The 17773-nt window shown below is 37.6% G+C and overlaps 1 protein-coding gene across 1 annotated transcript in view; it reads right to left on the bottom strand.

The window, feature by feature from the left end:
* Positions 1 to 17773, bottom strand: part of LOC127627621 (AP-3 complex subunit beta-1-like) — a 105703-nt gene that overhangs the window by 80416 nt on the left and 7514 nt on the right. The window contains 5 exon segments of the mRNA XM_052104081.1: positions 1158 to 1224; positions 1309 to 1469; positions 1657 to 1752; positions 9159 to 9233; positions 12000 to 12075. Of these exon segments, the coding sequence (XP_051960041.1) occupies positions 1158 to 1224; positions 1309 to 1469; positions 1657 to 1752; positions 9159 to 9233; positions 12000 to 12056 (456 nt within the window). The 5' untranslated portion in view covers positions 12057 to 12075.

Here is a 17773-nt window from a genome sequence, read left to right as displayed (position 1 = left end):
TAAAGTTGGGGTCAGAGTGCAGTGTCATCCACGATACGGTGCCCCTGGAGCAGATAGGGTAAAGGGCCTAGCTCAAAGGCCCAACAGTGGCATCTTGGCGGTTCTAATATTTTAAATATAATATTATTTGATTTTTGTGATGTATTATTTACTTAAACCAGAAGATCTCCTACATGACATCATATCCTGGTCCGTTGCGTTGTACAAAAGAAATGTGCGTGCTCAAAGCATAGTGTGACTGCCAATGTATTTTCACAATGAATGCACAAAGTCTTCATTTGTCAAGTCTGTTTTGAGTCTCACTTTTGCTCACCCAGCCACAGTATTGTCACAGTGTATGCGTGCAATCATCAATTGAAGTTCGTTTGTGATTAAAGCACTGAATCCAGCAGAAACTTCAGTATTATCCTAATATGTTAAAGCGCTTATGACAGACGTCACTGCTTTCAGCTCGGCACCCGGCGGTTTTTTTGTATCTCATTTGCATAAAGCAGAGGAATTTAAACTATTCTGACGCTCTCGACCACCATCGATGCTTTCTCCGTGCCGCTGTCAATACTACAATCCACCTCGAGAGCGTGGAGCTTGACTTCTGTATCAATGAATTGAAAACGCTCGCTCACAACGCACCAGTGGAAATGTACAGTAACGGTCAACTAGTGTGTTACAACAGTGCCGCTAATAAAATGTCTATGGGACCGGCGGGTTATGCTATTTTATGTTAAGCTTGTAGGCTCACCTTGGTATAAAGGCTCTGGTGTGTGAATTGTACATCAGTGCAATGACTCCGGGCGGACACATTACAAAGGTTCTGCCCTTCACACCAGTGTTTATGCTGTATTAACAGTAAATGTGTTAATCGCGATTAAGAAATGTTAATTCTGACACCCCTAAATATTACTAATCATGTCATTCAACCCAAGGCAATATTTGTTTACCGAGCCCTCACGGAAATAATTCATTTTAGTTCTACATTAATAAATGACTTTAAGTGTATGTTTTAATCTTACACTGCGAGACACAAAAACAACAAGTACAACAGAAACCAAAAAACTCATGACAGTGACAGTTTTAGCTGTATGTATAGAAAGATGTGAATGAATAGAAGAAATGTTTGTGTTTGTATGTGTATTTAGAGAGAAGTCTAATTGTCTTACTGTGCTTTTGTCTTTCAGGAGTTTTTCGATCACTTCGATCAGCTGCTCTTTCTGGTCGGGATCCAGACTGAAACACAAAAGCAGAGACTTCTATAGGCTGTTCTCAATGAGCTGAAGTAACCAAGTCAATGTGTGTGTTTGTGCATTATACCTGTAGAGTTTCTGAATGGCGTGAGCAGCAGTTTTCCGGACATAAGGTGAGAGGTCAGTTGCTGCCTCTTTGATGGCCAACATCATGATGGGGACGATGATTGACACTCTGATACTGGACAAAACCCTGAGAGCGCCCGCTCTGATCAACTGGTTAGGATCCTAAGTCAAGAGCATATTTCAAAAGCAACTTGGTTGAAGGATAGTTAGCCTAAAAATTACAATTCTGTCATCATTTATTCACCCTCGTGTTTTTCCAAAAACTGTATTCAGTGCAAAGAGGGGCAGAGCATTTTGAGAAGAAAATGAGGGACGGAACATGACGAAAATTCAGAGGAACGGGACTTACCTTGAGGGCCCTCTGGAAGGTGCTGATTGACAGGAGGGCAAGATCCTGTTGCTCCTCTGCATACCGGATGAGGTACACATACACCAGCTTCTTCAGCTAAAACACATACAACCACAGAATATCAAAAACAAAGTCCAGATATTGGACGCTTTTCACTAAATAGAAAGGTGTGTTAGAGTCACACCTATCAACGTCTTTTCACTCTCTTTAAACATTTAAACTGAGCTAATATTTGTTTTTTCAGGTTCACTTTAAAACACGACAAAGAATCGAAATTGAATCTGTTTTTGTATAAAAACTTTTTCCATATCAATAAACCAAGAGTCCATTATTAACAGTCTGATCTCTCTCGATCCACATCCTGTTTACGTTCAGTCACAGTTCAAAGGTCAAAGGTCAAAGGTCGGCCCGCTGCATTCAGCTAGATAATTGCGTCCAGCTCTCAGGGTGACGAAAGTTCATTAGCGATCAGAGAGGCACTGCGAAGCATTCTATCATCATCACCACGGCGATTAGCAGGCAAATGAAAAAACATCACTCACTTCATAAAGATAGACATTACCCATCTGCCCCTCTGCTTAATCACATTTACATACAGCGGCCTGCTGATCAGGGATTGGAGCAGCCATTCGCATGTTAAATAGATGGGAGCTAAATGAACCACCAGCTTTTCTGAAGCAGAATGAAAGAGAAAGAAAAACAAAAACAAAACTGAAGAAAAGATTGTTTGTGTTTGCACAAAGGACCCCATGTGTGTACAATCGTGTGTACACGCATCAGTAAGTACGTTTATATACGCAGTAATAATCGAGCTACAGTGGGTTTTTGTGCAGTCAAGCTACAGTCTTTATCTGTCAGTCCAAGTATACAGTACATGACAGCTGAGGAAGAACCATAAAACATGTCACAATTAACTTGTTTACTTGAGGACGAAACCGAGCTACAAATCGTGTCATTTAGGTCTGTTAGCCTGACTAGCGTTTACATTACAATTTTTGTTTTAATCCAACTGAAATAAAATGTTTAATGTGCATGTAAACATACTGAGTGTATAATTGTATGAGAGTGTATTAGAGTATGTAGCAACATTATAAACTTAAATACATTTTTCAGAAGCATTTCACAAAAGTGTCATTTTTTCAGTAACCAACTACTTTCCAACGTGTTATGGAGGCCCAAAACTGCATAAATAATAAATACATAAATGTAACAATAAAAAAACTAATAAAGGAATAAATGTCTTGATAAAACAAATATAATTACTTTTTAATAAAATGTATTCCTGAATTTATTATTGTATGACTTTATTCCTTTATTATTTTCTATATTTATTTTTAACTTTATTTTTATTCTTTTTAACTTTTAATTATTTATTCATTTATTTTGCATATTTTTTTTATTTGTGTGTTAATTAATTTTTTATATGTATTTATTCCCACATATATTTATTTCCATATTTATATATTCCCATATATATTGATTTATTTATAGGCCTACATGTATTTATTTGTACTTTTCTGTGTGCAACATGAAAATGAGGGAGGCGGTCCTTGCGTAGCTCCAGTGCATCATTGGTTAAGAGCTCAATAGTACTTATCGGAAGCAGTTGGACGTCCCACCTTAGCACCCTCTGACTCGCACAGATTTTGAATATGCAGGGAAACGTTTTGCAGAGAGTCTAACAATCCAGGATGTGCTTCGACATTCATACCAGCCTACAGCTCTCCTAAACCATCAATAAGCACCTCTACTCTAAATGAAACATAGTCATTTGATGCGTGGTTATCGACTTCATTCGCAAGTTGCGCAACTCTCTAGATATATGTGAAGCGTCAGCTATAGTTATTTTTATTGCAGAACTTGTATATACACATGCATACATAAAGGATCAGGGAAATGAAGCATGGTTGTATCTTTTACAATGAAACATCATAACAACAGAAATCAATAGTATGGATTTGCGGAAGTTATATTCACAGAAAAAGAAAATAATAAGTTTAAATCGTATCATTTATGAAACTTGCTCATTTTGTGGATTTGTTGAAGAAACAGCTCCCCATTTATTTTGTGATTTTAGTACAACCAATAAATCTTGGATTGACTTAAGCTCTTATTTTTTTAGCCCCAGAAATAGCCTATGACCTAACATCACATCAAAACAAGTCAGGAGTAATCGAGCACACGCTTCAATCTACAATAAGCCAATGGTAAGCAGGACCCGCCCACATCATTATCATACAAGAGACAGAAATGTAAGAATAAATACAAAAAATAACTAAATATGGGAATATTTAAATATAAAAATAAATGAATGCATAAATAAATTATAATAAAAAAACTAATTAAAAATAAATAAAGTTTTAAAGAATAAAAATAAAAAGAGAATATAATAAAGGAAAAAAGTCATACAAAAATAAATTCAGGAATAACTTTAATTAAAACTAATTATATTTGTTCTATCAAGACATTTATTCCTTTATTTATTTTCTTATTATTACATTTATTTATTTATGTATTTATTTATTATTTTTGCATGTTGTCCTCCATAACGTGTCACTAGGGATGGGAATTGTCAAATAATTTACAATTCCGGTTCTGATTCCAATTCCTCTTAATGATTCCAGTTCTAGTAACAATTCTTTTAGTACTTTTGAGAAAAAAATTATATGAAAATAAGAAAATAAATTCTTATTGCATTAACTGCCCTCAGTAGCCCGCTGCCAAATTACAAGAACATTTCAGATTTTAACAGAGCAAATTAAAAAAATTATATTAAATGTGTGTTTTCAGACTTTTTAGAGGAATAAATGCAATACAATAACTGATCCAAAATATACACTGATGAGCCAAAAGATTATAACCACTTCCCTAATATGATGTTGGTCCTCCACGTGCCCACAAAACACCACTGACCTGTCGAGGCGTGGACCCTACAAGACTCCTGAAGTTGTCCTGTGGTATCTGGCACCAAGACATTAGCAGCAGGCCATTCAAGTCCTGTAAGTTGCAAGGTTGGAGCTGCCGAGGTTGGTCCAAGGTTGGACTTGTTGGTCCAACACATCCCACAGATGCTCAATCGGATTGAGATCTGTGGAATCTGGAAGGCCAGGACACAGGAACTCTTCATCATGTTCCTCAAACCATTCCCGAACATTGTGTGCAGTGTGGCAGGGTGCATTATCCTACTGAAAAAGGCCACTGCCATCAGGGAATACCATTGACATGAAGGGGAGCACCTGGTCTGCAACGATGTTTAGGTAGGTGGTACATGTCAAATTGACGTCCACATGAATGGCTGGACCCAGTGTATCCAAGAGAACATTGCCCAGTGCATCACACTCCCTCCACCGGCTTGTCGTTTTCCCACAGTGCATCCTGGTGCCATCGCTTCGCCAGGTATACAGTGCACACGTACAAGGCCATCCATGTGATGTAAAAGAAATTGGGACCAGGTGACCTTATTCCACTGCTCCGAGGCCCAGTTCCGACGCTCGTGTGCCCATTGTATGCACTTTCGACGGTGGACAAGGGTCACCATGGGCACTCTGACCTGTCTGCAGCTATGCAGCTCCATAGGCAGCAAGGTGCAATGCACTGTGTGTTGTGACACATTCCGCCCATAACCATCATAAAAATTGTGACTTGTGCCACAGTAGACCTTCTGTCGGTTCGGACTAGACGAGAAAGCCTTCATTGCCACCGCGCATTGTTGAGCATTGGGCGCTCAACAACCTGTCGCCGGTTTGTGGTTTGTCCCTCCTCAGATCACTGCCGGTAGGTACTCATCATTGACTGCATTTATACGATAGCCTATGTCAGCGTTAGCTAGCTAACTGTAATTTTGATATATCGATGTGCTATTGTTTTATAATAACAGAATGTATATATTTTCTGTATAACCAAGTTATGTTACATTAAAGAATGGGTCTTTTTGCATTATCTTGAACATTGTCTAGCATTCATTTCATGTATTATTGTAGTTTACCTTGCTGAATAATTACAGATTAAAATTGACTCCTCGCTCTTCTCTTTATACTAAAAGTCAGGTTAATGTCAATGTTGTGCTGGGAGCCGGAAGGTTGCTGGATTCCATCTCTAAGATAACGTTACCAAGTGTTGCAGTTTGATGTCACTGTTGAATAGCAGAAGCACTGAGGCAAGGCTCTCAGGAGCACACATAAACGTCACATCCTTTGGATTTTCCCGGCAAAACCGACCCGCTCCCTTCGCATGAAAATCAGCCTACAGGCTTTAATAGGCAACCTAGGAAGTCCGGGAAGGACTCATTTTATAAGTTGCATTACAAGTCGTACACACATTGGCAAAAAAAGGCGAATATTACATGAAAGATTTTACATATTACACCTTTAAACATATTATCTATCATACATGTTAAATGTAATACTGTCACCCTACATAGAAACTATAAAAACCATCAGGTGATACTATTTAATTCTGCACTTCAGACCGCTGAAATATCTAAAAAATATCCTCCAATTGTTATACATTTAAACATATTTGCTTCCTAAAATAGCCTCAATGTAGTTAGCTACTTCTTGTTAGTAGTTGTAGTGTACCTAACTACTATTGTAAAACAGCAACTTGACTGTAGGTTAACTACTTCAAGTTAAGTTTTAAAGTAGCTTTCCCAACACTGTGTGTTTGCGTGTGTGTGCGTGCCTGTGTGCATACTGTCTATATAATTTCCTGAGTGTGCATTTGAGCATATAATTGTGTGTGTGTAAAACTGCATTGAGTGAATTAATGCACTTAGCAGTAGCACCTGTGGCCATGTATGTGTGTGTGTGTGTGTGTGTGTGTGTGTGTGTGTGTGTGTGTGTGTGTGTGGATCAATGCCAGTGTCCCTGCATCTCTAAGCTCCAGACAGAGGCGGTGTTCAGCACACAGCTACCCAGTGCAGAGAGTCAGACGTGGTGGAGAGAGAAAACGTGACTGTGCCCCTGGACCACCAATTACACAGCAGGCCCTCAAAACACCAGCCGACCACTTCAGCTTGATACTCTTTTTCATCCTCCTCCTCTCAAACTTTCCTTTTTCTATGTCGACCCCCCAAAACATTCACTCTTCATCAATTTAGAGCCGCCCAGTCAGATGCCTGATCAAAAATAATGCGCATTAGGTTCCGTGTCTACAGGGAACCTGCCGGCTGCTGAATGTCTGTGTGTTATTGGGTCGATTTCCACTTTCAAATCACAATAGACCATAAAAACACAGCGAGGACAATGGATTAAAAAAATCGCCATTTTGCAACTGTTTTGAGCAGTTGTGAGTATATACCCGTGTTTGTGTTATTGGAGTGTAACCTGAATTTCCAGTTGTTTATTATAGCTGGATAAGTATATATATATATTTTTATATTTTTAAATCTTGAGTTTGCTAGATCTGGAATTAATAGATTTAATCAATTATACTTGGAGTAGAAATCAATCCAAACAGGACAAAAAAACATCCTAAAATTTGAACGACATTTAATGTAGGATTCAGCGTTGAGGCCACACCCACACTTTTTCGTACGTTACGTACCATATGTCTTCGGCTGAAAACTACTACTGTCCGTTTGATCACAATTAATCGCATGATTTTTCATAGTTTAATCGCAAATAATCGCAGATTTAAAAGTGCTTAAATTTGACTCTATATATACTTATTTTCTTATCAAAAGTTATTTCTTAGAAAAGAAAAGAAATATGTAACATTAATGGTTTATTAACATTTTCCAAACAAAGTATTCCACACTATAAAGATAAAAATGCCCTAAAATAGCACAAATTCAAGTAGATTAAAATGTTTTTCAAAGTCTAAATGGGGGGTTGACAAAATTAATTAACTAGACCCCATAGGTTAAGTATTTATTGCAATGGTCATTAACCTGTTGATACGCACCCCTTTTTGAGCACAAACCATGAAAATGACATACCTGAACTTAAATGGTTGTATTTACTGGACCCCTTTTGAAAGAAGACACTTTGGGCTTTATTTCCCAAGTTTCAGAATTAATATATGTTGTCATTTTTTAAAGTTAGAGAAGCTGAAGTTTATAGTAATGGAAATATTTTGTGCTGAACAAACTAAAAAAACAATAATAAAAGTGCAAAGACAACCCAGAAATACAATGTTCTCAAAGCCACGAGTCTAAAGAAGTTCTGTTTCAAATTTGAAGATGATCAAACAAAAAATATGAGGTTCCTATGAGCTTTTATCTCTGTATAATCGCTGGAAGCGTACAGAGTAAAATTAAGGCTCCGCCTTTCAAGACGACACAAAATCTGACAGGACTGCTTGGCTATTCTGAATAAAACTACACCACATTTTTAAAAATAGACAGGCTCTACAGTTTTACCACATGAATGCTGCTCAGATTGCATAGTTTGTTGAAGAACGATGACGAAGGGTAATTCTTTCAGGTGAGATCTCATGTAAACAATGGAGAATATATCAATATTTCTCAGATTTATCACTTTTATGGACAAAAAGTGCTATTGGATGTTTTTCAATGAACGCTTGTCATGGACAATTGACGCAAGTGTGGCGAACTGGATTCATCTGGCGATCGTGTTTTCATAACAAAGGTATGAAGTCCCGTTTTGATATTGCATGTTTTCATTTGTACTCCTGGCACAAATAATTAAATTGCTGTTTCTGGAGCATTGCTATCGGATATCAATGTTGAACCCTTAGACCTTTGAAAAAATGTATAATTTGTTAACATTATTTACATTTATAGATGGTAAATTATATATTAAATATAAGCAGAATTACGTCACTACCGCCGGGGGGGGGATTGCATATCAACAGGTTAAATCTCTTAAACTCTTATCCTCCACAATATTAATCGTGGCTATTCACTTTGCTACAGCAATAGTGTAGCCGAATCTCACATGATTTGTGCTGTTTTAAAATCCACATTTAAAGCGCTGCAGAGAACGTCTTGTTTTGCTCTGAGAGCTTGCGCTGAGCACGAACAGTAAATTATATTTCATCCAAATTTTTCAGTAAGATGGAAGTGCAATGTGGCGGCATGGAAATGCTGACGCTTCACTCCACTGTGTCGTGTGAATGAGACTTATCAAAAGTCCCATCTAGGTATGTTTTGTACAACAACAAAAAAACACAGTTAAAAAGGTATCGACACAGCACATCATCGACACAGCACTGTGAGTGGTGTATGTCACTGTAACTGACACATCACAAAGGTTTCACACTATTTCAACCAGTCTTCCGAACTTGTCAGAATGTAATGTGAAAATTGGTTAAAGCGTTAATCGCATTTTTAAATATTTCCATATGGCAGCTCAACTGAAAAGGCATTGATTTTTCAAAGTTTATGCCCCTTACACATTGGAACGCCAGACATGCGAAAACGTAAAAAAAATGAAAAAAAATGCATTCAAGGAAATGAATGTGACTTTGGGAACATGGGTATGTGTGTAGCTGTTAACCTAACTTCGGTGGGTCGTGTTTTAAAAATGTCTCTCTCTTACCTCAATGTTTTTATTTGCGACGTTCTTCACCACTGCAGGGAAAAGTTCAGACGTATTCTTTCCCTTCGCAATCAGCTGATAGAGAGAAGAGGAAGTATGTTAATCAGACAGAATTAACTACCCTACAGTTGACTAAACCCAACCTGAGAGTAAACGTCTCACGTTAATTAACACTGTAATCAACTGTAATTCATGGGTTGTTAGTTACCATGGAAATAAATTACTTCAGTTCTCTGTCACAGACACATATTATATTAATCCTCAACAGAGTTTAACATTTCCAGAAGAAAAAAAGTCAGTCTAAGACTCTTTAGTGAAATGTACTTAAACTGGATAAAGTATTTGGATACCGTAATTTCCGGACTATAAGCCGCAACTTTTTTCCCACGCCTTGAACCTCGCGGCTTATACAATGACGCGGCTAATATATGGATTTTTCCCGCTTTCAAATTTTATAAAAAAATAAATAAATAAATAAATAAAAAACATTCTGTGACGTGCTCAGTTTTTTGGCGGCGTGAAGCTTTCATTAGACCAATGAAATTGCCGAACGGGTTAAGGTCAAAACAACTTTTTTTGTTTACAGTTTAGATTAAATCGAGCGCGCTCAAACTTCCCATCATTCTGATTAGGCCTACGGTAGTCATTTTGTCACCCTCACCATGGCAAAGACATGGAGAAACGCATATGATGCTGCTTTCAAGTTGAAGGCGATTGATCTGGCTGTTGAAAAGGAAATAGAGCTGCTGCACGGGAGCTTGGTCTTAATGAGTCGATGATAAGACGCTGGAAACAGCAGCGTGAGGAATTGACTCAATGCAAAAAGACAACTAAATCTGAGGCTATACTCCGACACCGAAGGAGATGACTTCAGTGGTTTCAGTGCACAGGACGAGGAAGATAGTGACCAATGACTTGGTAGGCTACTGTTTACTGCAAATGTTTTATTACAAGCCGTGTGTGGCAGCGGGGGCGTGGTCAAGCGCCCGTCCGGGAGAGAAAAGCTGTAAGGGCGCTTACACCTGCGCTGAATTATGTCTAACACCGGTGTCTAATTTCAAGTGCCCTGCTTCACGTGTCCTTCTTGGGAAAACTGTCACACGGGCACCAGTGTGACAGTTTTCAGCAGGGCACTTGACGTTCCAGGTAAGGCTTTTAATGGCCACAGCAATGTTTAATCAATTTTATAAAGTTTCTCAATTCTTCTATGCGCCAACACTAGACTGACGTGTGTCACTCTCTCAGCTCTGTGGCTGCTGCCTTTTTATGCCGCTCTCCCCATGCTTACTGAAATTAGACACCGGTGTTAGACATAATTTAGCTCAGGTGTAAGCGCTTTACCGCTTTTCTCCCGGATGGGCGCTTGACCACACCCCGCTGCCACACCGTGTTTCGTTAAAGCCTGAGTAAAGTTCATTTGTTTCAATGTACCGGTAGGCACCTGCGGCTTATAGACAGGTGCGGCTTATTTATGTTCAAAATAATATTTTATTTAAAAATCAGTGGGTGCGGCTTATATTCAGGTGCGCTCAATAGTCCGGAAATTACGGTAAATCGAATTATGGTAATATAGACTAGGGCTGAGCGATAAGTACAAATTATTTTATTGATAATCACCTTAAAAAATATGGCGATATACGATTATATCGTCAACCCCCCTGCCGAAGGTCGGTTATTTTTTTTTGCTTTAAATATTTAATTAATTTATTGAAGCATGAAAAACAAACAAAAAGACATTTCTAAATTCAAATGGCACTTTAAACTAAACGTAAATAGCAATAAAATAGCAAAGGGATAAAAAAAAAAATCGTATTTAACCGCCTCCCCAAATCCAAACATTTACGGTCTATAACGGCCCCCTTTGCTTCACGCAAGGATCCGTCAACGACACCAGGTGGAAAATTACTTACAGCCTACAGATTAAGAACTAAAGACAATTATAAATGTGAAAACACTAATAACCATAATAAACAAGCCTAATAAATTCCCTTGTGTGTCCAAAATAATGCTGCCAAATGGGTGTTCTTATCGAATGTGTTTGTATTGAGTTTTGTTAATACAGTTAATGCTGCCTAAAGAAAATAAAACGGAACTCAAGTTTAGGTTCAAGGTGAACGTGTCTTGTATTACTTTATGGTGGAAATAAAGCAAACTAAACTCACAGCACCGCTGAGAGGATCGGAGATAATTTGCAGCATTCTCATAGATGACACCATTCTTGCAAACAGTTTTCAGATGAATGAAAGTGAGAAAAAGAAGAGTGAAAACTATTTATATTCTCGCGCAGCACATCTCTGAACAAACAGCGAATCAGACACAAGCATTGATGGCTGTTTTTCAAAATATAATACGGTGTGTTTCTTCAAGCTCGTGTCTTGGTGACTAACAGCATTTCTTGTCATGCGTCACTCCGAGATGTCTTACAGGTCGCCCGCCTGCAGCAGGCAGATCAGCAAAGTTACCCGTGCATGAAATACATTTGGACGAGAAGCGGGACATTCTCAAACGCTTTACGTGAAAAACCGGATTCAGCCTCGTCGTATTTTGAGGGTGGCGGGTGCTAGTTTCACACACTCGGCTACTGTTTAATATATTTGGTGACTTCCCAGATCCAACGTTTTGCCATTTCCTGATATTGTCGATAATCGTCTGTCAATGAGTGTCGCAACCGGCATCTGGATCTTTGTAAGACATCATCGATATCCGATAACATCATCCTATCGCCCAGCCTAATATACACATAATAACCTTAAGCACAAAGTTTGTTAAATTAGGGTATATGCATCAGTAAAAGCCAAATGTGTAATTACAAAAAGTTGTTTAATGCTCTCAGTTACTTACCCCGACTATTCTCTTCATGGCCTCCAGTTTCAGAGACTCCTTGTTGCTTTCCAGCATCTCCTTCAAGTCTTCATTCCTTCAGAGAAAGAGACAATTTCGTATTATTGTACCTAATTGTCAACTGTGGCAACTTGGTAGTAGCCACCACTAACTTCCAAAAAAATAACAAAATTAAGTCAAAAAGATTCTGAAAGCTTCTTCAGAGCGGTTAACACCAAACGTGTTTTTACATCCGCCCATGCTGTTTTCAATTGTTTTTCCATATAAACATGCCCTAGTTTGACATCTTTGACAGTTGCAATACATCTTGCTGTATTTTTAGCATCTTGCACAGGAGCGCCCTGTTTTTTTTAGATGCCATGTTCAACCTGCCACAGGACCTGATGATACAGTTCTACTCAGCAGTCTTTAAGTCTGGTTTGGTTTCAGCTACAGAATCAGACATCAGAAGACTACAAAAGGACAGTTCAGACTGCTGAGAGGCTTATTGGTTGCTCCCTTCCCCCCCTTCAAGAACTGTACACTTCCAGAGTGAGGACAAGGGCTGGAAAAAATCACTCTGGACCCCACTTATCCTGCCCAATACCTTTTTAAACTGTTGTCTTCTGGCCGGCGCTACAGAGCACCAGAACAGTCTTTTTCATATCGCAGTGCCGTTTTGTAGTCCGTTCTGCATAACATATCTAAATCTTTCATTATTGTCAATTTTCATTCATATTTTTATCCTCACTTGTGCATATTTTGATTAGATGATCAAGTGTTCATCATTAAATTGAGGGCATGCAAAGAAAAATGTGACTATATGAAAAAACGTGCCCTGTCAGCACATAAATCATGCCTCAAACTTAAAATCTTGTGAATAATAATTAAACTTATTTATAATTTAACCTCATCTGGTGAATATATAGGCTATAAGAGTACCTAGTGTGTTTTGGGCTTATTTATAGTTAAAAGTCCCAAGTTATGCACCAGATCTGAAGAGCTTCTTTGTCTGTGCCAGTCACAGTAGCAAAAGACAAAAGAAAATATTTAACATTATATATAAATCCATTTTTAAAAACCATTGGCCGATTAATCCTTTATTGGCCATTTCCACCATCTTCATTATCGGTCTAGGCAAAGTCCTCTATCGGTTGACCTCTAGTCTGAACGGCCCTTTACAATGTTTAAAGATCACATATTAAATTCATTATGATTTTGCAATAGTAACAATAACTGTTGCTGTAATTATAGTATTTTGGCTGAAACAATTGTAACATTGTCATTTAATAAAGAAACGATTCAGCCAATTTCCATATCTAGAAAATTAATGTACTGAAGATAAATTCATCCATTTCTTTCAATGTTACAAAAATTCAAATTCAGTCCAGGATCACAAAAGCTACAGACTTTAGCAGATTATTCCATCAAGACACTGGTTTAAAGTGAAAGATCACACACCTCTGATTTGGACTTGCCAATCTGTGCAGCACAGGTCCAGAACCCCACACAATGACCATACTTTAAAAGTGAGCTGACACAAACTGAACCACAGCCCTACAAACACTAAAGATGAAGAATTCAGGAAACCCACAATACCATTTCCATTCAGCAGACGAACAGCCATAGATTTATTAGAGAGAGACACTCACTCACTCACTCACTCACTCACTCACTCACTCACTCACTCACTCACTCACTCACTCACTCACTCACTCACTCACTCATCCCTTACAGATGTACCATGTGAGAGCCACGTTCTTCAGACAGCTACCAGAGGGAAGCAGTTTAGCATCATACAATGTGTTTTCAGATTATATAGATACAGAGAAACTATTATCCAAGCAATAGAACGCAACGGTGCCAATCCACTGTTGCAGCCGCCTGAAGTGTTCCTGAAATGTTTTTCCCATTATTTTTCCCCATAGGAATTTAATAAAATCCTTCATAAGAGATTTCTAAGCCATGAATCAAACCAACCATCTCTGAGGAGAATCATACCATTACAAACTTAGATTTCAAGCATAAATTGACAAAAAGATGACGGTTCATGTACTTACTCTCTTTAATAATGGAATTAACTAGAATCCCATGAAACATTTCGGATGACATAATCGAATTAAAAACGATGGAAAAATCTAAAACGATTGATTTAAAGTTGTTGAATATAAGTACAGAAACAACATATTTTACTTTTAATGCAAAACATTCAGATATATAGAAATGTATCCGTTTGAGAGTGATGGGAGACCGACCGATTGCATCATTCACAGTGCGTCCAGAGAGTGGGCAGTCGCTGCAGACCTCATTTTGCACAATTTGTTTGCTGTGGTTCACTGACTGGTGGATTGTTTCTCTTCAGAATCACCGGCAGTGCAGTTCTTCACCAGGAATTATGCTATTAAACAAGTAGAAACAGCTAATGCTGACAGATGGCTTCAACACAAGCATACACCATCGCTAAACAACCTCGGAGCTCTAGGGTTGAAACGATTAGTCGACATTATCGACAACGTCTACAATAAAACATTTCGACAAACATTTTTGTTGTCGAATAGTCGACCTAATTTAATGTAACATGAGATCATTTTAATCTCTAATGATGAGAGCAGCACTTCAGCTTGCACCTGACTTACACACCTCACAGTCCAGATGCACTCTAAACCTTCCAAACAGCTTCAGGTGATGTAGATCGCAAAGTATGAGGGAATTATAATTCAAAAATACTAAATAAGTAAATACAGAAGCACTCTCGTTGTGGAATAAGTGGAGCAAAGGTAAAGCCAACGTTACATCTTAAATGCAATTACATTTAATGCGTTATATCTTTATTATAGTTCAAATAATATGGAAGCAGATCATGTAAATAACTACAAACTGGCATTTTTCGGTGCGGTCAGCGCCTCTTCTATGAGTTGCGCGAATGTCCCGATCTGAGGGGGAGAGATTGAAACTGCATCCGGCTGATACAGACTCTGTTGCGGGGACGCTCATCCCTCGAATGAGCACGCTTAATGCAGCTAGATTATAACGTGATGGCTCGCGACTTATTGAATCATAATATATGTCACTGTGCATTTGTTATCGTGAAGAAAATTGGCAATAAGCAGCTTTATTAATACGAGAGAGTTTGTTTTTTTTGTGTGTTAAAGATGGACTGAAATGAACAGAAAGGTGAGAGAGGAAGTCTTCATCCCATTATACGCTGCAACAAAATATGTTTTTGATTTGTTTTGGCTTGATTTCCAATATAAATATGTAAAACTCTTAAAACAACATAAAGTTTTTAGCAGCTATACTGCAGAAGAAAAAATTGTTATCTGAGAATATTGAATATAATATTAAAAATACTAATATTTTAAAATATCTAAAAATCCTTTTAAAAAAAAAAAAGATGCATTTGCCTGAGAAGCAGCATATCAGATATTTAGACTTGCTTTTAGAGAATAGGTCTTGAATATAAGTATATTTTGTCTTTACTGCACTCGCAGAAGTATACACGTATATACAAAATACACTTATATTTAAGATACATTCTCTTAAAGCAAGTCTAAATATCTTTTATGATGCTTCTCAATTACATGTATCTTGTTTTAAGGATTTTTAGACTATTTTAAATGGGAAAACAAGACAAAAACACTTGATACGATAGGATTATTTTGCAGTGAATTTCTTTACTGAACTAAACTTAATAAAAAAGTATTTTCCCCCTTTAATTCAGTGAATGTCATTTAGAGGTATTTTTAAAAGATTTGTTTTCCTCTTTATTGTTAATAAGCACGTTTAATACAACTTTTAATTCGGGACACAAGCAGAATAATCGGTTAAGAGCTAATGATTAATCGCCGAATAGTCGAATAATCGTTCTAATAATCGTTAGATTGATCGTTTATAAAAATAATTGTTAGTTGTAGCCCTACTGAGCTCACGGTAGACCTGTCTTTAAAGGTTTATTTATTTCTGGAACCAGACTGTTGCACTCTATATGGAGTGTAGTTGAATGTTGCTGGAAAATCTTAAAAATCAATCATTTGTTTCATGACTTTGTAAAACACAAAACAATCCAGCCTGATCTCATAAAACTTACGCAACATTTTTGCTAACCAAAATTATGTGCTTCATTACACATTTGTCTGCAGTTTCACAGAAAAATGTCCAGTGGGGGCGCCAAAAGCGAGTGAAATTATGTCGTAAGCAGACAGGGTTTTTAAGGTGAATATTAAATGGATGTTTTAATGAGCGAAACGAACCACACTAATGTAACACTTTGGCCTAAACCTAACCTAGTGTCCTAAACGATAAATGAGAGGTGAACAAAACAGACATCTTTACTCTTAACCAATGGCTAAACCAAACCGATAGTTTTTTTTTTTTTTTAAACAAATTAGACATAAAAGCACATTTACTGAAGCAAGCACATCATTTCGTGTCACATCTATGGCATTTTCGCTTCACTTTCACTTTCGTCTCAAGTGTCCTTGTCTGGGCTCAAGGCTCGGTCTTTGAGTCTAAAGTCAAACACTATCAGGTGAGCTACCGCAACAGAGAATCACATTGGAATAAGTGTCTTAATGTGGGTGGGTCTGTAATATTGTTTTCCAAATTATGTGTTAAGAGTAAAGGTGTTTTTTGATATAATAACATAGCAGATTGTGAGTGAAAATGACGTGTTTATAAAGTCAAAAACCACCACAGTACCCATAATTGGTGTGAAAGTGAATAAAATGCAGTTGTTGTCGTGCCGCTAGTGTTAATTTCACCAGGAAACTGCAGCAAAAATTAGAAAGCGGCATGTAAAACTCAGTTTGCAAAAATGTAGTTCAAGTAACATTCATTCTATGAGACTAGAATTGGAATTATCTACACTCTTAAGTAATATCATACTAAAATTAGCAAATTGTGGCCATTACATAAAAAACTGCTTTACAAAAGTCACGTTCCCACACAGAGCCTTTTCCAGAAAATTAGATTTTCCAGATTAGAGGTCATGTGTGAACACGACCCTTTTGAAAATACTGGTACATTTTAAACCAGCAATTTCCCTTAATTCGAAGTTGTAACATTACCTATACATTTCCTCAATGATGGTAGCTGTGTGTGAACAGCACATTTGGAACATTTACCAGTGAAGGCAACTCAATGATTTCTGGTTGCATGTGTGAACGGGGCTAATGTGACTTCAAAATCTAGACTATCACATCAATAGATAATACGCCTGTTTAAAGGAATAGATAACTAAAAAAATGTAATTATGTCTTCATTTACTCACCTTCATGTTGTTTCAAACCTGTTCTTTGTCATTCTTTCTTGATTGGAACACAAACACAATTACCAGGTAGAATGTCCAAGCTGCTCTGCTACTGTTCGCCTTTCATTGTCGTTCTTTTCATTCAATGAAAGTAAAAGGCGACCAGGGAATAAGCAGCTTGGACATTCTGCTAAATATCTCCTTTCGTGTTTTATGCCAGAAACAAAGTCATACAGGTTTGGAACAACATAAGTGTGAGCAAATGATGACCATTTGAATTTGATATAAACAATTCAAAAGTACAGAAGTACTAAAATAGAAATAATTACAAAAGAAATGTTGAAGAATGTCAGGACAAATAAAAACCAGTATAAATCTTTAGTTTCATGCACATGAGCATTTCTCGTACCCTTTTCTTGCTTTTTCCTCTGGCCCACAGTTGTCGGTTGTTGGTGAGGGTGCTTTCCTCTGAGTTGAGGTCAGATTTCAATGTAAGCTGAAGGTTTTCAGCTGAGACGAGAGCTGTTCGCACCGCTCCGAACGCTTC

This window comes from Xyrauchen texanus, chromosome 34 (assembly GCF_025860055.1).
Source record: "Xyrauchen texanus isolate HMW12.3.18 chromosome 34, RBS_HiC_50CHRs, whole genome shotgun sequence".
Taxonomy (NCBI): Eukaryota; Metazoa; Chordata; class Actinopteri; order Cypriniformes; family Catostomidae; genus Xyrauchen; species Xyrauchen texanus.
This window is presented reverse-complemented; position numbering and strand designations above follow the sequence as displayed.